Here is a 25999-nt window from a genome sequence, read left to right on the forward strand (position 1 = left end):
AAACCTATTCTGACTCAACTTTTCAACCCTTACCCCAACTCAAACTCCTAGGCCCAGTTTCAAAAAAGACTGTTGAATTTTAATTGCGGTTAAGGTAATCAGATTATACTTTTCTTTTCCATTTCCTTAAATCAAAACGCCTTCTCTGATTGGTACTTGATGCATCTAATCATGATTAAAACTTAACAAGCCTTTGTCCTTTATTTTAACAGGCCCTAAACTTAAAAATCTGCCTCAACCTTCAATAACAAAGCTTTTTTATGTTAACTGGTCTTTTCAACTTAGCCTGACCCAACCTCTCAAATCTAACCTGACCTTACTTTATCTCGATAACTATCCAAAGCCTATAGTATCATCGAATTCATTTATTTGAATAATTACAATATAGTCAAATTTACGTTATAAAGTCAGCGTATATTATTTAGGCCGGTACATTGGTTTGATATTCTTGTCTATCATTGAACAAATAAAGCCGATTATCTATTCTTTTCCCACTCCACACCGCTGTCAAATTGTTTGTAGACTAACGTACGGTAGGCTATATATATATAGTTAGCCTATAGCCTATAATGAACTAACATAACAGTTATCTCCATCTTATTCAGCACATTTATAGCACACATCTTATTCAGCACATTATAGTTTAAATACTGTATTATACTAGACCTATAATACATACCGTATAGAAAATCAGGGAGTCAAACGACACTATTTTTAGGTATAAAAATATAACTAACAGAAAATATTTTCAAGTCATGTTACGTTATTCCAACAAAAAGAATAAAATAGAATTTGATTGATAATAATATTACAGGTTATCGCCTATTGTACGGTAAGTTGAGATAAAACTTTTTACAAACAATTTTCGATTTACAGATTAAAATTAGAAAGACAAAAATATACAGTTTCATTTAACTCACTAGTTGAACTAAATTAGCCTATTAGATATTCATACATGAAAATAAGCATGTGAAATGAAGATATAGTACAAGTACCAAGATATTATTTTATAATGAGATAAATACCCTAGCCTACTACTAGATTAATCCTCAGACTATTAGACAAAAAAACGCCATATTTCAACTTTACAATACATGGTAATACAAAAAAAGCATCAAAGTGATTCACTAGGTACCGTACGGTAAATTTTTGCAATCAACGCACCAATCCCGCCAAAAGGATAACAAAGGAGAATAAAGAGGAAGATAGAAGAAGAAATGCGTGGAAAACAATTGATTTGCTTTCCATTCATTTACCTGCACATTTAGTAATTCATTAACAAACTAAATAAGTCTCGACTCAAATGTTCTCAGGTTTGGCGAGAATATAACATATCGGTTGGAAGACTGCTCCAGAGTCGCGAAGCTGTAACCGTGAAAGAACCGTTAATACATGACAGTTCGATGGAGTGAAATCTGCAAAAAGTCATCCTGCTGCCGAGTGTTCTTGTAATGATGAATTTGTATAGTTACCGGGACGGGACCCTAATAAGGGTCAGTAGTTTAATTTCATTTCATTATTTCAACTGAAGCATGACTTGACAACAATAATAGTCACATGGCCACCGCTTTGTCTTTGAGCCTCAGCTGGGGAGGGATTCCCTACGAGATTCTCGCTATTATTGTTGCCCAAATTCTAATTTGAATTTCTTTATTGAGAGGGGTTCAATGTCTTCTATAGCACCGACCAATGAGAATTTCTTGCTAAACATCAATTATTCAAACTTTGTACAGAAAACACTTTTAAAGTGGGATCACTTACTCTTTAGCAAAAACGACGTTTCGGTCATCTTCAGACTCAAAATTACTGTCGAGTCATGACCAATAACAGGTCGAAATGTCGTCACTGCTAAAGAGTAAGTTTTTCCACTTTAAAAGTGTTTTTATACAATGTTTAAACTAATAATAGAAAAGAATAGATTCACAACACAGCATATTAATAATTATTGTGATATACTGAATACATTACCTAAATAACTCAAGGAACGCTACTTGAATATCGTCTATTGAGCTGGTTTGATATTGTGTTTTCATAAAGCTACAAGACCAAAATAGTAGCACATAAGTAGACAATTTATTTTTGAAACCCTCGAGAATTACGATACTGGGCATCAACGTCCTAGGAAGTGATTTTGAAATTTCATAGCAAAGTGTTTTTTTAGGTAATTGGTGCCTTCAAGTAATTAAATACTAGATCAAGTGCTCAACCAATTTTCCAATAGATAAATAGAATGACAAATTGGAAACCAATTTGACAAAAATGAAGATCTAGAGAACAGTAGATTCCAAATATTAAATCCAAATTACAATTCTAAGCTGTTTAGGTGAATACATATGAAATGAATAATTCAATTCATCAATAAACTTACAATTTTCGGGAACCAGCATTGAGATGATCATATTCATTTGATATTTACTTTTTGAAATTATGCTTTTCCATTCGCTATTTTATTCAGTGGACATTGAAGAGTAACACACATAGAATCAGAGAAATTGAGAAATCATAAATTATGTTATGCTACTTTTTTGGTAAATTAGGAACATTTAAGAAGACAAATTATATACAGAACAAAATGTAAAAATTTAATGAGCAAGCTGTTTAAAATATATAAATGGATTCACAAGTAAGAGTTAACAAACAAACCTTTAATAAATTTATTTTACCTGGAATTTAAACTAGACTTCAATGTAGAACACTAATTTAGCATCCATGAACATAGAATATAATTTCATTTCATTTCATTTTACTTTTCTTCGTTAAAGTCTTCGTTAAAACACGTGGAACTGTGCTTTATTAGGTACCTTAAATCACTTTCCTTTATAATTATCCAAAATTATATTACGGTACTAACATTACTTCACTCATTTAACTTGTTTGAAATCTTATTGTATTAAAGCTTTATAAAGATAGAATCACCCGACAGTCTCAAATCCTACCACTAACTTCAAAACAGTGGTTACCAGTTGGTTGGTCTGTGCTCGATTGACCAATGAATCCATTAAGAACCCTTATGATTCATAATCATATACACAAATATATTGGGCTATAAACCATGAAGGAGACTTATTGTAATATTATAATAACATATTTACAAGTTGGTCAATAATCAACAAAAGTAATGTTTTTTGAAAATGACATAAGTTCATATTTTCAAATTATTGAAATGTTTCATGTACTGTTTTCAAATTATAATTTTCTTGAACAATTTTAAATGCGAGAGATTAAACATAATATGAGTTTAAGATTTTAACAAATGAAAAATTAATAATTTGAGATAATATATGGTAGTTTGAAGTGCATAAATGAAGATATTGAAATAAAAGATATTAAATAAAGTATGAATACGGATATAAGTGTATGATTAAGTATTTCTCTAACCTATGAGTACTTCATTCATATTAGAATATTATTAATCAAAGATTGATTGATTTGTCCATTTCGCATTTGAAACCAATCCTTTCCACACTCAGAGCCGATTTCCTGATAAAACTCATGAAGTAATTCTAAAATCTGTGATGTTAAAATACTGTGTACTGTTTACTGATATTGCATTATAAATGCTGACTGTACAAAAATAAAAATGAAGATGACTGAATTGAACACATGAGTTTTTGAGATCAGATATTACAAAGAAGATGAGAACTTTTTTATGAAAAATGAAATGACTTAATGCATAATCTAACAATTAATGAAAGAGAAACTTATTTTTTGAAGAGTGCTTTAAATTATGTGATGACCGATTTCTCAAGAATGCTTGGAGCTCTTGTCCTATTATGGCGAGTTGGCGAGTGGCTAGTAGCTGAGTGCTGATTTTGCAAACTCTGAATCTACGAAGACGGAAGGCTATATGTTACAACTTCAAAGTTGTTCAAGATTATTATCATCTGAAAAATAAAAATTTATAATAGTTTAAGCTTATGATAATGATATGCTAGAATGAGACTGTAAGGCTGTTAGGTTTCTTTTAGCCCTCCAGTAGGCGCGCGGGGTACAGGTGTACCCCAGACATTTTAGTTTACTCAGTAACTTCTCACACTGCTACTAAAGGGTAGGTGTGGGTTCTACAGTACCTTCAAATCAGATCTATAAAAATCTATAAGATCTTTACAAGATCAAAATGAATCGAATCGTCAATAGGAATAAATACCTGAGTTATTCTAGTTTGAATTGCTCTGTGTCAAGGAGAGTCATAAGATGAGGTCGATTCTATGGAAAATGACAATATTGATAGTGAAGAAGATATTGTAGAAAAGAAATCCATGCTTTCAAAGCAGAAGAAGTGCTTCAACAGCCTTATGATCACGATGATAAGATTTCAGACATTGTTGAAGATGACGGTGATGACGTTCCTCTTGATTATTTTTACTTAGACATAAGGATAGAAATGTTATGAGATTTATTAGATGAAGAAATAATCTTTTATTTTATAGAAATTTGCGCACTAGGGCGGAAAACATGATCGTCAGACTTCCTGGACCTACAGTAGAGGCTAGGGATAAAGTATCTGAAACTTAATGTTTCAATCCATTATGGTTGAGAAGTTGATCCGACTGATAGTGTGACTTCAACTGACATTTATATTATCAAGTTATCATCTTGTTCAGGGGGAAGTTTCAAAAAGATGGAGACTCTAGAATGACTGATGAGTTAGCTGAAGTATGACAGTCGTAAGGCCCATTAATGGCTTAAATGATATATTCAGGCGAGGTGGAACTTCCGTCAGGGACTTCCCACCAATAAAAGCCATACAAATATTATTATAATAAATTAAAACTAGCAGTCTTTTTATTTTCAACGTTTGAAAAATAGACTACTAGTCGTTGATTTATGGAAAATAATTCAAGTGAATTAATAATCGCAGTTCGTGATGGAATCCCATATTGATAAACTATATTATTATTGTCATGTGCATGACCAAATTTAGCATTTCTTGTACTGTAAGGGTACAAACACACTGAAAATGGAGCGTGGCGTTCTAGAGCGAAGCGTGGTCAGAGCTCATGATACACCCAGGAAGTGTCTGAGCGTCAAGCGTCAAGGGTCAAGGGCCTAGAAAATGGCGTTGTCCAAGTTTGCAAGGACATTACTTTGTAAGAATAATTACTCAAGTATTTGATATTAGCTAAGCCTGCTAGGACAGAGTGGATTAATGAAATTAACTGAATCATCGACTATTTGATGAATATCACCATCCGAGTTTTTGTGTACATGCGAATGTCAACTTCAACCTTTGATTATATTTTAACGAGAGTGAAGCCTGATTTGGAAAACAAGTCACACTAATTGGAGGAATCCAATATATGCTGAAGAAAGACTTGAAATAACACTAAGGTAACCATATTTCATAGAAATATGAATGAAATGGATAAGAATAGTCTTACTTTTGATTTCAAAGTGCAATAGATAAATTTTCTTTTCTGAATAATCAAATAATACACATTACAGGGGAATTTGGGAAAACATTAAATATACACTAGTGTACTAAATGGTGGGAAAATGTAGTTGAACAAGTGCATTATTATGTACAAGAGTAGACCACTAGTATGTACATTATTAGTAGGGCACTCACGCTTTGACGCTCCGCTTGTAGAAGCTTAAAAAACAAACCAGCTTGTTCCAAAGTTTTACGCCACGCTCCGCTCTGCGAGTAGACGCTTCCAGTGTGTTTTAGCTCATTACTTAACATGATATTGTTCACGACGCTCCTCAACGCCACGCTCCTCTCAAGTCTGAACTTAAGAAACTTTAAACTCACCGTAAGTTACTTGACAAGAAACACGAATACACAATTTAGTTGAGAAATAATACATTCTGATCATAATCAAAACCAAATTAACCCACCTGATTGCACCAAACTTCCATATCAGCTATTGGTCTGGGCGCAAAGTTTGTGTACAATATCTTATCTTCCTGAAAAGAAAAAAAAATCTGAGTAGGATTTATTCGGAAAAATATCTATTCTAGAGTGATTTATGATAATTGTCCTATTATAGCCCATTGATAATAATAAAGAATCGATTGCTCTTGTAGGTAGATGGAACAGCGCGATGGACACCGAGGAAATGATCACTAATATTTTGAAGAAACATAATTATTCACTCCAGTTTCACGGTGGATTAAGACGAAGAATATGTTGTTTTTGTTGCGGAAGTTGATAATAACGAGCGAGAATCGAAAGTAGTGGGTTCATCCCTTGATCAGCGATCGAAAATACAACTGCATGCGTATACTATCATAGAAAAAGATAGCATTAGCTATCTTGTGCTGTCTTTTCTCTGTGATTTTTACTCTCAATCTCAGTGGTCATCCTAAATTTAAGGATTTGTTTAGAATGATGATGTCACTTTTAGATCGTCTGTTGGAATTCAATAATTACTAGAAGTACACCAATACACACTATCTTTGAGTGTGAAGGAGAAAAAACAAAACTGGTAACAAGCTCAACTAGAATGTTATCGAGTGATGATCAACGTGAGACCGAGTTTCATTGAAACGCGTTTCAATGAAATCCAACTTTCAAGGTTCATTGAAACGTGTTTCCTTGATGTGCACCACGCCTAGTAGTACAGGCTGTGGAGCAATGCAACAATTTGGATTGTTTTTCAATTTAGATTTATCGCCTACGGAAATCAGAATACCAGAAATGGAAACGATCCACCATCACTAGTACCAATATAGTCCAATCACCATAATATAGATTGGTGCTTGCAAAATATATCGTAGTTATGATTTTTTAATATGTTGTTTGGATACATGAAAGAAGTCCGAAACAAATTTTTTCAAGCAAAATTTCCTTGTGATGAATACAGAGTGACTAAAAATCCTCGAGTTTTTGTTCTTCTTCCAGTTTTCAGCGAATTCTGTCAAAATCAGCATTCGGACAGAAAAATCATTTTCATCTCTTATTTAGATAATACATTTTTGAGAATGATAAAATAAATCGTAAATCTCTATCTCCAATTAGTACTAATTTACATTTTGTTTAAAATGACTAGAATTTTAGGAGAATTGAATTTTAAAGAATTTTTGTTGATAACCAACAATAACTTCTGATTGTAATTGTGTAATTCAAAATCCTTCGAGGCATAATTTCGTGCTCTACAACCTGACACAAGGTAGACCTTTCTATAGAAGATAAATTTCAAGGTACACTTCATAACAAATTATGAGCTAATCAATAACACAGGGCGATTCAACATTTTTTCACTTGTTCTGCTTATTCGTAAAGGATTTCATTGAGGAAATAACATTTTCTTACCTTCAAATTGTAAACATGAACGGTTCCATTGTAGGCTGCTGTGTACAACAGATTGCACCTCAATATTACTTTCACCACAGATTTCCCAAGCTGAAACTTTTTACGCTCATAACCAGTCTGGAAAAATCAGAAGTTGATTATAATATAATACGCAATTTCATACATGATGATAGTTTCAGTTCAGAAGCAGAACTTGAAAAAATAATTAAAATATTCTTTATCAGGCGAAATTAGTCGAGTCTGTCCGCTCAGAACTATTTCTGATCTTATGAAGGAATGGCCTTGTGCTTCTTGAACATCAACACTGCTAACAACACATGAAAGACAGTAATATAACTTGAGTTTTTTCAATAATTTGAATCAAGGGATACAATTTTATTTTTTGATAGTTTCAATCGGATATTCATCGATGAGTGAAAGACATTGAACTTCCTGATTTTCAGATATAATATAAGGAACAATAATATTAATGGTTTATCCTAGAATGTGAGACTTACTGGGAAAAACTCACAGAATCTAGAGGTGGATGGAGCATTGTTGATGCGCTAAATAAATAATTATTTATGACCCTGAAGTGAGTTAAAATACATTATCAAAACAGAAATATTCATTTGAAACAACGTAGGATAAAGATTAATAGCATACCACTAAGTCAAGAGCCACAACACTTGTGTTTCTGGTTCCACAATAGACTAATGAGCTTGATGTACTGTGAGCAAAAGAGTAGACTACATCGAAATAGTCAAAGGTGTGAAGCAATAAACCTGTGAACGAAAATAAAGACAATTACTTTAAAATTACTTGACATTGTGCTGTTTAATATGTCGGCCCTTCATACATGCCGAGTGCGTACAAATGACAAGCGTGAGATTGTGGATGGCTACTATGCCACCGCTCGCCTTCACTCCGCTCGGCTTGCCTCCATTCCCATTTTTGTCGAGGCAAGATGAGCGTAGGTGAGTGGCTCCCTAACACTGATATTGATGAGGCACTAGTTATCAAGTCACATTGCTGTGTGGATGGCAAGACAAACGCGAGTCGCTCGTGTTGGCCATTTGATGAGACATGTGGCGAGAGACTCGGCGAGAGTGTGGCCTAGACATCAGCCATTTCAAAATAATAAGTTACAGGATCGAAATGAGCCTGAACTGAGCCTAAATGATCTGAGAATGAGAATAAAAATACCGTCCCAGAACGGATACTTCTCCTTGCTATTTTAGGAGAATACACTCAATAAGAAGTTGGGATTTTTCTATATTTTTTACATAAAATCACGTTGAATCATTATTTTCAATATTTATTTCGATTATTTGGTTATTTATACTTTCATTTTGATACATATGAAATGTTAGTAGAATATTTTTCTAAATCAAAAGTAGAATAGTGGGTATGAACCTACCATTTCTGGCGTCTCTGATTGTCAGTGGTTTAGCACGAACTGAAACAATAATTATTTTTCGTGGACCTTCTCTGGATGCTTTCAATGCAAGAATGGGACTAGCTGTTGAGCCCACCATAATTTTATCAGCAGTGCAATTTTCGAAATTCTGAAAATGATGAAAGTTTAATAATTGAGTTATTTATCAATTGATCAAACAAATTATTTATTATTTAAATAATATTTTTTATTTTTATATTGATATTTTCAAAAATAAACAAGTGATATTTTGACAACAACCTAGTGTTTTTATTAAACAAATTATCAGTGAAAATTTAAACTTATAGATTAAAAATCAATGCCATTCATAATTGGCTGTTATAAGGTGAATGTGGATATTGGATACCGTAAGCACTAGGGGGACTATCAACCGTACCGTATATTTTACTTCACAAATATGTGAAAAATAACCAAATATACTGAAAAATATCGACTATGTCCTAGAAAAATAGAAAAAAGTATACAGTATTCCTATTTCATATTTAGCTCTTTTATTAGGTCTATAGTTAAAATATTATACTCGTATGTTGGAAGTCATGATGTTTTTTTCTAGAAAATAGGAAGAGACGGAGAAATTCTACTCAAGTACAGTAAAAAAATTTCTTAACAGGTACATCTAACAATGTAACAGAAGATATTTATATCTTAATATAACATGTACATCTTGATTTTTGTATATGTAAATTCCACGTCAAACCATAATCAGCAGTAATAGTTAAACCATAATCAAAGCATCGTCATAATTAAACCATCGTCAAACCATAATCAAAGAAATAGTTAATCCCAAATACTTGATGGAAACTAATTGTATAACTACCGTACATCATAACTACAACTTGAAGGGTTACAGCCAATCTTATGATATCTGACCCACTATTTATTGATATTTCAATCAGTTGAGTTTTTTAAAAATATTGATTATAAATTAGAATACTAATATTTAGGAAGTATTAAAGAGTTTCCATGATATGGAAATTATGTAATTGATAAAAAAATAATCTTTTATTTATACTTAAATTCATAAAAAAACTAGAAATAATAATAATTGAAATTGCATAAAGAAAATGAGTACTTGGAAATTTAAGAAAGAAATAGGTACTTTAAATTTCAAGCATATAGATAAAGATCATCGGTATCGACTATTCAAGCTAGACACTCTAGACAGTTATGCCAAAATTGTAAATTGCATGTAAAATCTAATTTATTTTTATCAAGAAAATGCTTACAAGAGTGAAAAATACTCGACACAAGATATTTTGAATCACCCTACAAGAATAAGGTGTATTTCAGACATTAAAGACGAAAATTTACACACAAATGTAAGAAATTCATAAACAAATTTACTGGTTATTTTCGAAGAAATTTTCAAGTACCTTGATATTACACCTGAGCACACTCCCAGCAAGTGTCCCAACGAACAGTTTTCCCCACATTACTTCAAGAGTTGCGACTTCTTCTTCAAGGACAAATGTGTGGAAACAAATAAAAGGGTGCTGAAAAAAGATAGATTAAATATTTTTTATGATGGAGGATATCTGATTATTAAAAAGTCAACCTAACAAATTCAAATACAAAAACTAAAGAATTCAATCTCAGAATCTTATTTTTTCAGTAAATTATTGTTGAAAATGACATTAATACTTCACTTTATTTCATTTATTTGTGGTAAAAAGATAAATAAATAATATTATACTGCTTGCTATTGATACTACAATATACAGAATTAAGAACCATTATTTGAGAGGAATCACCTGTTTTCGTTGTCCAACAAATAAGACAAAACCGCTCGGTTGCAAAAAAAAAACGTTAAACATTTTCATCATGATTACATTCCACGAGAATCAATCAAAGAAGGCTTTCTAGAAAAGAAGGATTCTCTGATTGGTTCTTGTAGCATTTAATTACAATTACATTTTAACAGGCTTTTGTGCAACCAAGCCAAAGATTGAGGCTCGGCTGCATAAAAGCTGTTAAATTTCAACAGTTATTAAATATCAAGAGAACCAATCAGAATTATAGCCTTCTTTTCAAAAAGCCTTCTGTGATTGGTTATCGTGGCATCTAATTATGATTGAAATTCAAAAGGATTTTATTTCAACCGTGTTATACGATTACTGGTTTTTACTTTTCTTGCCCTATTACCATAGGTAAGGAAAGTATTGCTTTCCGAAAAAAATTAAGGTACCCCAATTTGTAAATTTCTATACGTTTCAAGTTTCCATGAGTCCAAAAAAGTGGTTTTTGGGTATTGGTCTGTATATATATATATATATATATATATATATATATATATATATATATATATACAGGGTGATTACCGGGAAACGCATGTTTTTCAAAGCTTTTTCAAGTTCTTGGATTGTTCGTGGTTTGTTTATGTACACTCTAGCTTTCAAGAATCCTCACAGAAAGAAATCTGGAATTGTTAGATCCGGTGAGCGAGAAGGCCAAGTGACATCACCAAAACGCAAGATCACTCTTGTAGGGAATGTTTGCCGAAGGAATTCCATACTAATGCGAGCCGTATGTGCTGTTGCCCCGTCTTGTTGGAACCATACATTACGTATCTGTATATGTTGACGGCGCAGTTCTGGCAGGAAATATTCTTTCAACATATCCAGGTACCGTTGTGCATTCACTGTGACTGTTCTGCCATCGTTGTCTTCAAAAAAATAAGGACCAATGATCCACTTTTCACAAACTGCACACCACACAGTCACACGTAAGCTATGATGAGGTCTCTCTGCCAGTATTTGAGGATTGTCTGCACACCAAAGCTAATTGCCAGGAAATCAATGGCATTCCTAGAGACATGTTAGCAAAATCCGTAGCAAGTTTTAAAGATCGCCTTCAACAATGTATCCAAGCAGCAGGCGACCACCTTAGAGATGTAATTTTCAAATAATAAATTGTAAGTAATTTTATTTTGAAACTGCATATTGTGTACACTGTATTTTCACTAATAAATGCATTTTTTACTCTTATTTGCAACAGTTCTCGTTATTTGAAAAACATGCGTTTCCCGGTAATCACCCTGTATATATGAGTGTATGTGCGTCTGTGTACACGATATCTCATCTCCCAATTAACGGAATGACTTGAAATTTGGAACTTAAGGTCCTTACAATATAAGGATCCGACACGAACAATTTCGATCAAATTCAATTAAAGATGGCGGCAAAAATGTTGTCAAAACCAGGGTTTTTCGCGATTTTCTCGAAAACGGCTCCAACGATTTTGATCAAATTCATACCTAAATTAGTCATTGATAAGCTTTATCAACTGCCATAAGTCCCATATCTGTAAAAATTTCAGGAGCTCCGCCCCATCTATGCAAAGTTTGATTTTAGATTTCCAATTATCAGGCTTCAGATACAATTTAAACAAAAAATTTCAAGTGGCAAAGATTGAGCATGAAAATCTCTACAATTAATGTTCAGTAACATTTTCACCTAAAATTGAAAATAAGCTCGAAATTCGAGAAAATGAGATTATTTCAATTGCAAACTGTTGACAACTGTTGATAATACTAAATCATTCACTATGAAGAGATAGCAGACCTCGTGTGTTTCCAGCGTTATTGTCCTATCACCAGCGGGCTCAGATCTTTGAATAGTAGTAGACTTGAGATGCGCGGGAACACTAGAGTCAGGTGATCAATTTTCATAACGGCAAGGAAAGTTGTGTGAGTGCGCCACACCAGATTTTTTTTCAAGAAAATGGAAAATATCTGAATTTATAGTGGAGAACGAATCTTTTAATTAAAACAGACCATCAATTTCAATAGTATATGATTCAGTATATTATTTATTACTACTGTTAATGAGTTATGTGACTAAAAGGTTGCCTGAAAAAGGTATATGTAAATAAATTAATATTATTAATGATGAATACGAGTAATATTTTAGCAGTTTTGAATTCAGAATGAATATAATTTTCTTAGTGTATGAATAGTTATTGCTTGATAATCTTATCAATCTTGGAAGAAAAGGAAAACTTTTAGAAATATAGATTAGATAAGCAGCAAATAAGACTTGTGAATGATGTTCAGCATTTATTCAGTTATCTACGATTATGAGAGAAAATTCGAATTATAATCTCAATTAATTTGAAGGAGTAAACAGTTATACCTTCCATCACAACACCGGTCATTGGAGAGAATACTTGAATAATTTTGAATTTTGGATTTTAATAAAATATTTTTACAATGTCGACCCACAAATCACCAATAACAATGGATGTTGTGTTTCCCGAGTTCAGACCATGTGAATCAGATTCAGTAAGTAAAACATATCTTGATAATATGATATTCTGTATCTTGGAACCATTCTGGTTATTATTGACAGGTATTCGTTTTTTGTTTGGGGAATCTTTATCATTCAGTGTTTTTATTATTTGAAATCGCTCTATAAATTCCAAATATTCAATAATCTAATACTTTTACGGTGATGTAGTCTTATAGAGACTAAAAATTAGTAATATTGTTAAGGTGAGAACTAGATACAATACAGTGGAAGCTGAATGCAAATACAGTTCAAGAAATTAAAAGTTCGACAACTCTTCCAATTTATGAGAAATTCTTTGTAAATGCATTCAAGAGATCAGGAGAGTGATAACTTGCTATTTATAAACTTTTTCTATAGAAATGTTGTTTTTCATCAAAATTAGTCTCTATTCTATTTACTGCATATTCTTTCTTAGAATTATATGGTCATTTTCAAGCGTTCAAAGTGAAAATGTGTTTAGTTCAATAGGCACTATTTACTGAAGTATAAAAGTACACCAACAGGGTAATTTTTAGTACTGTTACCCAGTTTTTAATTAATTTATGAAACGTAAATTCAATTGCAATAAAAACGTATAGTTGCAGGTTATATATACAAAATAAATATAATTATTTACTCATTTCTTAGATACTAAAGATTGTTAGAGAATGTGCTCAAAATGTCCACCCATTGAAAATATATACAATTTGATTCTTTTCGTCATAATATTCATGTTTCATGGTAAAAGATATTCGGTTCATAAGACGTCTGGAATCTACACAGAATGTTACAGCGATCAAGGAAAATGAACCTGCACTGCCGTGTGTATAGAGGTCTACTGATTGAGTAGGGCTACCAGCTTTGTGGGACAAGACAACATTTTCATTTATTAGAAAACATTACCACACACTTGAAATAGGGTAACAGGGCTAAAAATCACTCTGTAATACTCAGTAGACCTCATTTCAAATACTTAGTAGTATATCCTTTCTATAATATCCCGAGAGATCTTTCAATAAGAAAGTTCGATAGCAGTTGGGAAATAAAAATCAGCATAATCAAAGGAATAAGCTTACTGTAGTTTTAATAACATGAAATAAAATTAATAGATATGATTGATAATTATACTTTTGAAATAACTTACCAAAAGGTAGCTCACTCTCACAGTTCCGTCGGATGATCCCGACAATAGTAAATTCTTATAGCCATTTATACAATTAACACTATCTGTATGGCCACGATATAATCTCATCTTACTAGTATTGTTTGTCAGTCTTATAACTTGTCCATCACAGCATCCCAAGAGTAAATCCTCCCGGTACACCTGGAAAACATATGGTTTTTTCCGATTAAAGTACTCAATAAAAGTAAGCTCATTCATGCAATCATCTTAGGAGAAATTTGAATAGACGGCAATGCAAGTGGATGATTCAAGGTTTACGGCAATATACAATAACTATGAATGATGCCATGTTAAGCACGACTTTTTTATCCAGCAACTAAATAATCAAACCTATCGTACTATCGGTCATTAATAGGTGAAGCCTTAATGCTGCACTGAATATGAAAATTATTTGATTTCCCGACCAATAGAGCATATTTCTTCATATCTACTTCATCACATGAAGTTCATATGTCTTAAAAAATTAAGCGTCTACAAAATTTAAGCGGTTGAGGACAAAAATGTGTGTTAATCTTTAATCTTCTTTCATAGTTAACTTTCATCAATCGATTTTATAGAAATTGAATAATTTTAAGTTTTACCTAAAAGAGAAATATCAATACTCGAATAATGTGAACCATATTAACATTGATTAATTTTTCAACAACAAATGATATCTGCAATAAATTGAGATGTTTCAAATTGCATAAGTTATCGCATTGACAATCAGATTACTGGTCTGATAGTTTTTCAGAAAGATTGAGGTCCGGTTTCCGAGCTCGGGATTTAGCTAAGTTCTAAACTTTAAACAGCTGGAATCAGAAAATTGGCCTTCCGAAACGGGGCGTAGTCGCAGTTTTTATGATAATCTTCATTTTCTCATTTCTCTAATTGGAAACGTTTTTCCTTGATGAAATGAAAGATTCCTAAATAATTCAAAATAGCTGAAACTTCACACTATTTTCTCTTTACTTTATGTTTAATTCTCTAGTTTTTAGAAATTAAATTTAAACGTTGACTACGACTGCGCCCCGTATCGGAAAGCCAATTTTCTGACCCCAGCTGTTTAAAGTCTAGAACTTAGCTAAATCCCGAGCTCGGAAACCGGCCCTGAATACAAAATATTTTTTCAGGAAATATTACCTTTATTGTTTTGATTCTTGTTGTGCAATCCGGAGAGCTACTTGACGCAATAGCTGACTGAATCCTGTCACTGACATCAACGAAATTGATGCTAAACTTATTTTCTTCTTGTGAAGATTTCTCTTCTATTAAAACATCTTCTTCATCGTCTGATTCTGATTCAGAATCCAAATCCACATGAGTTATTTGGCCGACACTATCCTTTTCAGGGCAAGTGTTAACTGTATTTTCCGGTAAGGTTCTATTATTTACAAAAGTTTCATTCGCCGTTCTTTTCATCCTTTTAAACTGTTGGAAACTACTGACATCATCGTTGGAAGTGTCATGTTTTCTCTTCTCACAGTAGTCTCTAGTGTGGAAACGTTTATCTTGTGCATTATCTGAATCTTTCAAATTCTTGATTACGCTTAAAAGATTTTTGAAACTCGTCTCAAGCAGTGGAGACACGTTAGTCGACTTCAGTAAATCCTTTCCAAAGCTACAGATGACTGACTTGGCCACCTCGAATGGTTCGCAGTCGAGTATCGATGCACACTGCATTTTCTTCTCCATGTACTGGCAAACTGAAAAAAAACAAATACTTTTTAAAAACAAAGCAAAAATTCAATAAAATAAACAAGGATCAACCCGAGCGACTCAAAGCACCGTCAGCTTCCAACAACTGCTTATTTTGAAAAATTGAGGTAGCTCACTGAAAAATATGGCTACCATAGTTTCTCATGTATATAGATGTCACCAACTGGATTTTGAATTGATTTTCAACTATCAATCCAGTTAATTAACCGAGCGAAGTGAGTTCTAAGATTCAGGTTTTGCATTTCTCTTTATGTTTATATGTTCCGCATTTACAGCGAAACGCGGCAATAGATTTTCATGAAATTTGATAGGTATGCTCCTTTTTGAATTTCGCGTCGACGTCTATATATAAGGTTTTTTGAAATTTTGAATTTTAAGGATAATACAAAAGGAAAAGGAAAAGGTCTCCTTCTAACGCCAATATTACCGTAAAAATCACACTATAGAATTATTCATCATAAATCAGCTGTCGAGTGGATTATTAATTGCATGCAATGACGCATGCAATTAATATCTCAATGTAACTTGGTAAAAAATCAGCTGTCGTGTGGACTATTAATCGCATGCCTCATTGAATGCAATTTTTATACACTATTAAATGAACTATTGATTGCATGCAATAACGCATGCAATTAATAACTAAAATAACATAATATCACAGAATTAATAATAGCACAGAAGGCTAGTGGAATAGGACTATCTGTTCACGCGTAATCGAGTAGTTTCCTTTGCCAGATTGTAGATAGCGCGCAGAACCCTACTCCGGTCTCGCTCACCCCCCTTCCGCACTCCATCCTCACAACACTCTATCACCCACTCCACTGACAGGTAGTCGCCCCTCACTCCTTCACACTATCACACACACCACACAGATGCACACACACAGTCAACTCGGCACCAGACACCTGTCAGAATGTGAAGCAATTATAGCAATTATAGGACTATTGTGATAATAATATTATTCAACCGCCTTCTGTTTTCTTTGCATTTCATCCCAACATTTTCCTGATGATTGGGAAACACAGCTGAATCATGACTGTATCATTTATATTACTCTGTGTTCTGTAAGAATGAGAATGCTATGTAAAGAAGAAGTAAAGGAATAAGAAAAAGAAAAGAAGAAGAAAATATGAAGTATTTCAGTTCATCATCTTCTAAATATTTATTATTTTTTATCACTATTGTATATCTTTATCTTTCTCATCCTCTTCTCCTCCTTCATGATCCACTAATTCTTATTTCTCTCATATGCTACTCCTTCTTCTTCTTTTTCTCTTCCTCCTCCTAGAAGAAGAAGAAGAAGAAAAAAAAAGAAGAAGAAGATTTCTTCCTACTTCTTCCACTATCTAATCTTCTTCATGTTCTACCACTTCTTATTTCTATCTTGCTACTCCTTCCCATTCTTCTCTTTCTTCAATGGGAAGAAGAAAAAAGAAAAAGAAGAAGATGAGTAGATGATAAGAATAAAATGACGATTTTGAGTAGAAGAAGAAGAATAAATAATAGAACATGATGACAAAAAGATAATAGTAAGAAGCAGAAGAAGAAGAAAAAGAAGAAGAGCTACATCTTGATGATGAAGAAAAATAAGTTTGAAGATGAAGAAAAATAGGTAGGTGATGAAGAGAATAAGATATCATGAGAAAAGAAGAAGAAGCTGATGTATTACCATTATTACATTCATTTAAACTACATAAGTCACCCTATCCATAATATTGGTGAAGCTGAATTTTTGCAGGATGTTAGCATACATAGCCTGGAATCACAATATACTCATTTTTCTCTCACTTGAGAAAAGTTTTGAAAGAATCGATAAGGTCAACTTTTGTAAAGATATCCAATACTCCAGAATCATTACCCGAAAAATCTTGCGTTTTTGGAATTAATTATCAAAACTGCCCTTTTTCACTATCTCGTAACTGGACTATTATTAAACTCAGGCACGGCCCTAGGGGCTTTGCCGCCCTGGGCGAGATCGGCAACCGCCGCCCCCCCTCCTCGCAAGTATAATTTTAAGAGGATTATAAAATTCTGAATGAATATCACCAGTAGAAAGTTTATTTTCAGCCTTTGCACATCGAAAAGACAAAGCCTTAAGACAAAGACTGCAAAGAGTATTAGGCCTACTTAACTTGCTAAGTAATTAAAACTACAATTTCTACAAGTTTGTTCAACACACCTGTTCAATTAAGTAGAACTCGTCTGACCTTTGCATGGGGAAATTCCTTCACCAATTCTTCAAGATCTGGGAACTGAACTATTTTATGTTCGCTAGATCACTCAGCCGTTCCTGGCACATTGTTGATCTTAGGAAAGTCTTCATTAGCTCGAGGTTGGTAAACCTTCTTAAATAATTCCACTATTCACATTTGATATTATGAATTTATTATTTATTTGTATTTTAAAATTTTCCGCTCCTTAAAATTTGCCGCCCCCAAAATCTGCCGCCCTGGGCGGCCGCCCGGTCCGCCCATCCCTGGGGCCGGGCCTGATTAAACTAATGAGCTGTTCAACATGCATTTCAAGTACCACCAACAACTACAATATTTATCTCAATTTTTTTTAGAAATTCACTTTTGAACTCTTAGATCTTCCAGAATGCTCGATAATGTGAGGGCATACCGGTTTGGAGATAGAGAACTATCATTTGATACTACGAGAAGAGATACTCTATAAGGAATTAATAGATTCAATCATAGAATTAATATAGCAAATTATTATAGAAGATTTCTCTGATTCAATTTGGCAACATTTGAAAAGATGAATGGCTTCAAAGGTTTTCTACTGGAGGTTTTTTATTCAAAGTTTTAATATCCCAACAATTATATAAAGTTGAAAAAAAGTACTGAATGTATTTCTCCTAGTAATGTTTTGAATGATATAATATAGGCCTATATTTTTCCAATCACTGTTTTATCATCATAATAATTAGATTTGGCTTGAATACTTTAATAGTTATCTTGAGCTTTCTCGTTATTTATTAAGTTTTACACATTCGAGCTGTTTCCTTTGTTGATTGTGATATTCTTCTGCAAGCTCAACCAATATATTCTATTCTTTTAATATTGATTCTAATACCAATCTCAATGCAGAAGACATATAAAGGGAAAGCTAAGATTAATTTGATAAAAGTGAATTCAAGAGCGGATGCAGAGAATAAAGGTTGCTAGTGCAGGGCATTCCATTAGTAATTTGGAAAGAGAATGTGGATAATCAATGGATGAAGATGGTAATAATAAAATATTTGATGATTTTGTTTGTTAATCAATTGGATTGATCAACAATTGAATTTTCGATAAAGAACTTTGGTTTCAAAATTATTTCTATTCAGTGACCAAGGCACAATCTAGAAAAATAATTTTTATCACATATACATCACTCACATTATATGTGATAGAAAGCCCCAATATGGAACAAAAGAGAGTATGGGGTGATAGTATAACACTCACATCATAAAAGCATCATAAACTGAATAAATTGCAATTTTAAAAAAATATCTTAAAATATGCCCAACTATTCTCTCCGATTATAGGAAAATAATGTGGAGTTTGGAAGAAATTGGAATTTACCACACATTATCCTGTTTTAAGTGCATGGGAGTTTAATTTCTAGAATAGAAATGCCCTCCGAGTTGGTTGAAGAGGTTGTCATTCTTTCGTAGTCTTTCAAACAGGCATTCAACCAATCCACTTGTCTTAGAGAATCATCATTTTTTTAGAAGGAATATATATTGTAGGGTACTTATAGTATGAATTCATAATCATACGTATACTTTTCAATTAATGATTCATTTTTATTAAATACATTATTATTGGATCATGAAGAGTTGGTTTTCCTTTTCACAAATAAAAAATAAAGAATGAGAGTTTAACAATAAGAGAACAAGTATCATTTGAGAATTCCTCTCACAAATTATAAATGAGAAATATGTGTTTCACAATACGAGAGCAAGTATTCAATACAATTCTCAATAATTACTGAAAATTCCCCACGCGGTATGCATGCTTTAATAATATATATTCACCCTTATATTTTTTTGTAGTTTCTAATTAGAGAGATTCAACCAGAAAACTATTTCCTGATCAAGTATATGGAAGCCATAATTTTTCTGAAAAAAGAGATTCTCCTCCTAATAATAGTTAACAATAGTTAACACTCACACATCCTCCTACTCCATCACCTCCTTCTTCCCCTTCTTCTTCTTCTCCTTCTTCTTCTTTTTCTTCCTCTTCTTCTCCTTCCTCTTCTTCTTCTTCTTCTACTACTTCGTCTTCTCCTTCTCCTCCTCTTCCTTCAGCTCCTCCTCCTCCTCCATTCTTATCTTCATTTTATTCATCTCCATCTTATTCTTCTTCTGCTATTTCTTCGTGTCTTCCTATTCTTCTTTTTCTTCTAGGAGGAGGAAGAAGAGGAGGAGAAAAATAAGAAACAAAGAAATAGCAGAAGAAGAATAAGGAGAAGAAGAAAATGAAGATGAGAATGGAGGAAGAAGAGGAAGAGAACGTGAAGAAGATGAAGAGCTGAGAATAATAGTGGAAGAAGAAGTGAGAAGAAGGATAATAATTATGAGAGGGAAAGAAAATGATCAGAAGTTCTTCACTTTCTTCTCCTTATCTGTCATATCCCATCATCACTCCTCCTTCTCTTATTATTATTATCATCATTATCATCATCTCATCCTACTCTTTTCTACTCATGATCATCAAATAATATTTTCTTCTTATTTTTCTCATTATTCTTATCATCCTCCTTTTCTTCTCCTTATCATATTGAAGAACTTATCATATCAACAGATTATAGCAAAATAGAAATTATATATATTCATAATTCAGCTCTAGAGTTGTCAGAGCAGAAAGCTACATGTCACAAAGGAATGAAATTGTTTGTCTTTTATAATAGGCCACTAATTGGCCTTTGGTTGTGCTTGCAATATTATTGTTTAGGCTTCCTCAGAAATGAGTTGAAAGCCTGGCAGGCTGCCAGATGCAGCTATAAAAAACCGGATCAAAAGACTGACACTCTCCTTCCATATTCCCATGCCAGCCCACTTTTCTCCTTCCACTCATTACAAGCCGTTACAAGCGACTGTTGACATGCTTATGCAATCTGGTGGGACAATGCAGAACTAACTTATGCGTGATATTATAAATGCACTACGTTGTTATTCTCATTATAGGAGTTTTCTCTGATAATATTTTCTCTCGACCTTCCTCTGCTTTGAACTCTGGCTGGCATGTTGCCAGTATGTCTAGAAGGAGATTAGCTTTTGATGTTAGCATTTTTGATACACCAACCCCAACAGCTATTAGCCGTTTTCACACCGATATCTCGCCGACACGACGTACAGACAGGATTTACTATGATTTACAGTATAAGAGGAGGCTGTGGTTAATAACTGCGCGAGGTCTACTGTTCACAGAACTACTAGTAGTAATGAGAGAAAACACCGATTTATCTGTACAAATAGGAGCACTGTTCTGGTGCAGACTGTATAGTAATAAATAAGACAGTCCAGTAAGACAGTGACAGTTATTAGCTTTGCAAAAGTATTGTAATCTATATATATATATATATATATATATATATATATATATATATATATATATATATAATATATATATATATATATATATATATATATATGTTATGTTGCTTTGTGTACGCTTCAAAAACTCCAAAAGTACTGCACCGATTGAGTTGAAATTTTAACATGATATAAAATCCGCATCAAATTTATATCTACCAAATTTTTTGGTCTATCAAATTTATAATCCGACTTCAGGACTCTTTCCTACGGTCCTTCAAAGTTTACATGTAATCCTTATGGGAGAAGATTTGTGAGCTGGCCTCACACAGAAATAAAAATCAGCTGTTATAATCATCGCGTCATCCAACAGCCGTCGGTAGATCTGTTTTTTACTTTCCTTGCCCTATTACCATAGGTAAGGAAAGTATTGCTTTCCAAAAAAATTAAGGTACCCTAATTTCATGTTTTCTATACGTTTCAAGGTCCCCTGAGTCCAAAAACATGATTTTTGGGTGTTGGTCTGTGTGTGTGTGTGTGTGTGTGTGTGTGTGTGTATGTCTGTGAACACGATAACTCCATTCCTAATCAACCGATTGACTTGAAATTTTAAACTTAAGGTCCTTATACCATGAGGATACGACAATAAGAAATTCAATAAAATTCAATTCAAGATGGCGGAAAAAATGGCGGATAATTACTAAAAAACCATGTTTTTCACGTTTTTCTCGAAAACGGCTCTAATGATTTTCTTCAAATTTATACCATGGATAGCTATTTATAAGCCCTATCAACTGACATGAGTCTCATTTCTGGGAAAATTTCAGGAGCTCCGTAATATTCTTGAGAAAAATGGCGGATAATGACGAAAAAACCATTTTTTTCACGGTTTTCTCGAAAACGGCTCTAACGATTTTCTTCAAATTATACCATGGATAGATATTCATAAGCACTATCAACTGGCATGAGTCTCATTTCTAGGAATATTCCATGAGCTCCGTAATATTCTTGAAAAAAATGGCGGATAATGACTAAAAACCATGTTTTTCACGGTTTTCTCGAAAACGGCTCTAACGATTTTCTTCAAATTTATACCATGGATAGCTATTCATAAGCTCTATCAAATGACATGAGTTTTTTCTGGGAAAATTGCAGGAGCTCCGTAATATTCTTGAGAAAAATGGCGGATAATTACTAAAAAACCATGTTTTTCACGATTTTCTCAAAAATAACTTGACCGATTTTTTTCAAATTCATACCCTGTATAGTTATTTATCAGCTCTATCAACTGGAATGAGTCTCCTTTCTGGGAAACCAATGGGGGGTCCACCCCATCCTTGGGAAATGGACTTAGTAACCTCCTTCTCGTGCATGAGGTAGGTAGGTAGCGCAGTTCATAAAAAGAACACATAGTCGAGATATTTCATCTGTAGAACAGCTGTTTTGACGACTTTAAAAAAATGACGACTGAAAAAATCATCGAATTTCACAATTCACACAAAGAAAACGTACCTTGAAAACAATTATATATACACATATACAGAAGTCTGATCGTAGTTTCAAATATGAGCAAGGAAAGTTGTGTGAGTGTACCACACCAGATTTTTTCATTTTCTTTCTTTCTACTGATTCACAAAATTTCAATTCTAATAATAATTTTAACATGTTTACAATTTTAACATGAGTATAATTTGTGGATTTAAGTGAAATTTTTAATATTTTTTGTGATTGTGAAGGAAGATTTTGGTTTGTATTTATATTTTGAGATTAATTAATTTGATAAATCCAAAAATATTGTAGTACATACATTTTTTGGACTCAAAATAAGTGTGAATTGAGTTATTATTTACATAACCTCTAGACAGTGTATTCCAAATTAAGGTTAAAAGCAGTTTTGGGCGAATGCCTGTTGTTTTTACCTGCATTGAATCTATTGTCTATGAATAAATGAAATGAAATAATGCCGCGGTGCGAACGACGTCCAAACTTGGGTCGTAGAACTCGGAATGCTGTAAATTTAGAATATGCACGGGAAAATCAGCAGCGAGGAGATATACCATTCAATTTCCCAGCAAGGTGCATTCAACTATATCTAAAAATGCAAACTGCTGTACAACTAGCACATAGGAAGTCCATATTGAGATATAAAATACTGATTGATGGATAATTTTCATAAAAATATAGTGCATCAGATTAAGCAAAGACTAAGCACACCTGAGGAGGCACGGCTTGGTGATACAAAGTGTTGATCTTATGGAGATTGCCTTATCACACTGTTACATGCCATGTCCGAATCAGTGAGTGTGAGTTCTTCCATTCAAACAAATAAGCAAGAAGCACCTGGATGCAAAATGCCTCATCGCGCCTCCTCAGGTGTGCATCCAGCTAAAGTTTGTCATGAGATGCATTAACTGTTTGGCGGTACGAAGTTTGCCGGGCCAGCTAGTATATGATAATAGTTTCACATTCAAAAAAAAAAAGAATTAACTTGAAGGAATTATGATCTCACAGTTGAATGGGGCTTCAGAAAAATTAAACCAAATTAATTTGGTCAAGAACAATTAGAAAAAGCATCTCACCTTTCATCTGCTCAAGTGAAGATGACTTATTGTATTCATTTGGGTCGAATACTGGCATCGTTTCTCTGTTGCTAGACAAACTGCCTGGGAATCCATATCCACCTTCCAGTGCTGATTTGCTACTAAATCTTGCAAAATTCAAATTATCACAATAATCAGGCACATTTCTATCTAAAGAATTTGGAAGTGGAGTTGGCCGATGACTTCTAGCAAATTGCAAGAAAGAACTTTGACATTCAATTTCTGAAGATCCGGATCGCTCTTTTAAACTTGAGTCACTTAAACGATTCAAATTCTCATCGACCTTTGTTTTCTCACTGGATTCTAGCAAATTACATTCTTGGTTCAGATTATCAGTTGGATCATGAATTATTTCGTGTGAACCGGTAGATTGTTGTCTATCATTTACTTCTTCCAAATCGTCACTAACATCAACTGGTTCTTGTTTTACTTCTTTCAAATCGTCACTAGCATCAACTGGTTCTTGTTTTATATTTTGACACAAAAGAGAATTGGTATCGGTGGGAAGAGAGTCGTTGGAAACATCGAAATTCTTATTGCCTTCAAATATAAGATATCCAAGCCCCAGCCTACACAAGGCCTCTGCTGGTATTGTACAATTCTCATCCAGCAAATCTCCAAAAATAGATATAAATTCATCAACCTCTTCCACATTGGCTCTGTTCTCCAGTCGTTTTTCTTCGGCAGTTTCCACATGACCTTCTACGCCCTTATCAGCAATCGAACTTTTTAACTTGTCGACAATTTCTCTATTCAGAAGAGGATTTTCCAAATTCCCGGTTCTACTCAATTTCAACCTGTCGTACAAGCTCGAATCGGTTTTCGCGAAATGACGATAGCGCATAAAGTTTCTGTACATAGACAGTATCTTACTGTAATTATTCAATTCTTTCAGTCTATTTTCGACCTTCTTTACGCAATGAAGATCTTCATCTCTTTCAATATAACCTAGCACAACTTCATCATTTTTGGAGTTCTTCCTATTTTTCTTTTCCGATTTATGTTCATCAATAACAAACTCTTTATTTGCGTTACTATCAATCGCAACATTTTCAACGAGTCTTCCTTGAAGATTCTTTGCATTGCAAGAGGGAGACTGAGATCTTTCATGATTTGATCGTTCTGGGGAGTGATCCAGTGGAGATTTGTGGATATTTTCAGATTTATCAGATGCATGGCGATTTTCATCGGATGCTTGCTCTGGGGAGAATATTTGACAATCATCAACCGATGACGAATCTTCTGATTCTATCTGAGTATTGTATGCATCGCCAGAGTCCTCTGTAAAGTCCTCATAATACCGGTCGTTCATTACTCCGATTTCTCGAAAGTCGCTTTCACTCAAGACAATTTTTGAATTGTTTGGGCACGACAATTTCAACGAAGTAGTTCCTTTTATCTCTGTCTCTTCCCCGCTGGAAAGTCCTGGAATACAACTTTTGAAATCAAGAGGAGCATGACCATCTTTTTTCGTGAGAGCCATCCTGATTCTTTGTCTGTCTTCCTCAACTTTTCTAAGACGCTCTTTCTCTGACTCGGAAATATCAGCCTTCTGAGAAGATTTACCAGATGTTTCAATGGATTTCAGTTTTTCCGAAGATTTTTGAACTGAACAAGGAAGTAAAATACTTCTGTTTTGGATCTTATCGAGATTTGATTTTCTTTTAATATTTTTATTGGATTGAGCATTCCTGTAGCTACTGTTCTTCAATCGTTTATTATTTGGTGACTTATTTTTCCACCGATAGTTATAGTGGTTCTTTTTATTGTAGCGATAACCTTGATTACTGGCCAAATTGTATGGGGGGTTTACAAAATGTGCTGCATAGTCATTGTTTTGGAAGTTGGCGTTCGGTAAGTACGATGTCTGTCTTTCATTAAAGTTCGGTGGAGTCATCAAAGTCCAATTCTGAAAAAACAGAAGAAATCAACTGAATTATTATAATTAGATGGAAGATAATTGCAAATGAAAAACTGCTGGAATATTATAAGAGAATCCCAGAAAGTATCTGGTGGGCGAAGTAGTGAAGCCG

At 33.5% G+C, this 25999-nt stretch overlaps 2 protein-coding genes and 1 long non-coding RNA gene across 3 annotated transcripts in view; 2 read left to right on the forward strand and 1 right to left on the reverse strand.

Moving 5' to 3' along the window:
- The first annotated feature begins 109 nt into the window (after positions 1-109).
- LOC120351128 lies at positions 110-3036 on the forward strand. The gene is made up of 2 exons (XR_005571183.1): positions 110-832; positions 1314-3036. It is a non-coding gene; the product is annotated as an uncharacterized LOC120351128 (long non-coding RNA).
- LOC111050726 lies at positions 2557-25894 on the reverse strand. The gene is made up of 9 exons (XM_039427217.1): positions 23946-25894; positions 15267-15829; positions 14106-14285; positions 10070-10189; positions 8658-8805; positions 7904-8022; positions 7259-7375; positions 5842-5910; positions 2557-3884 (listed from the first exon to the last, which is right to left on the reverse strand). Exons 1-9 carry the CDS (start codon positions 25861-25863, stop codon positions 3828-3830), a joined length of 3291 nt encoding a protein of 1096 aa, XP_039283151.1. The 5' UTR covers positions 25864-25894; the 3' UTR covers positions 2557-3827.
- Positions 12754-25999, forward strand: part of LOC111045354 (transmembrane protein 192) — a 31743-nt gene continuing 18497 nt past the window's right edge. The window contains exon 1 of the mRNA XM_039427218.1: positions 12754-12975. Coding sequence (XP_039283152.1) covers positions 12904-12975 — 72 coding nt within the window. The 5' untranslated portion in view covers positions 12754-12903. The remainder of the gene's footprint in view (positions 12976-25999) is intronic.

Source organism: Nilaparvata lugens, chromosome 4 (assembly GCF_014356525.2).
Source record: "Nilaparvata lugens isolate BPH chromosome 4, ASM1435652v1, whole genome shotgun sequence".
In the NCBI taxonomy this organism is placed as follows: domain Eukaryota; kingdom Metazoa; phylum Arthropoda; class Insecta; order Hemiptera; family Delphacidae; genus Nilaparvata; species Nilaparvata lugens.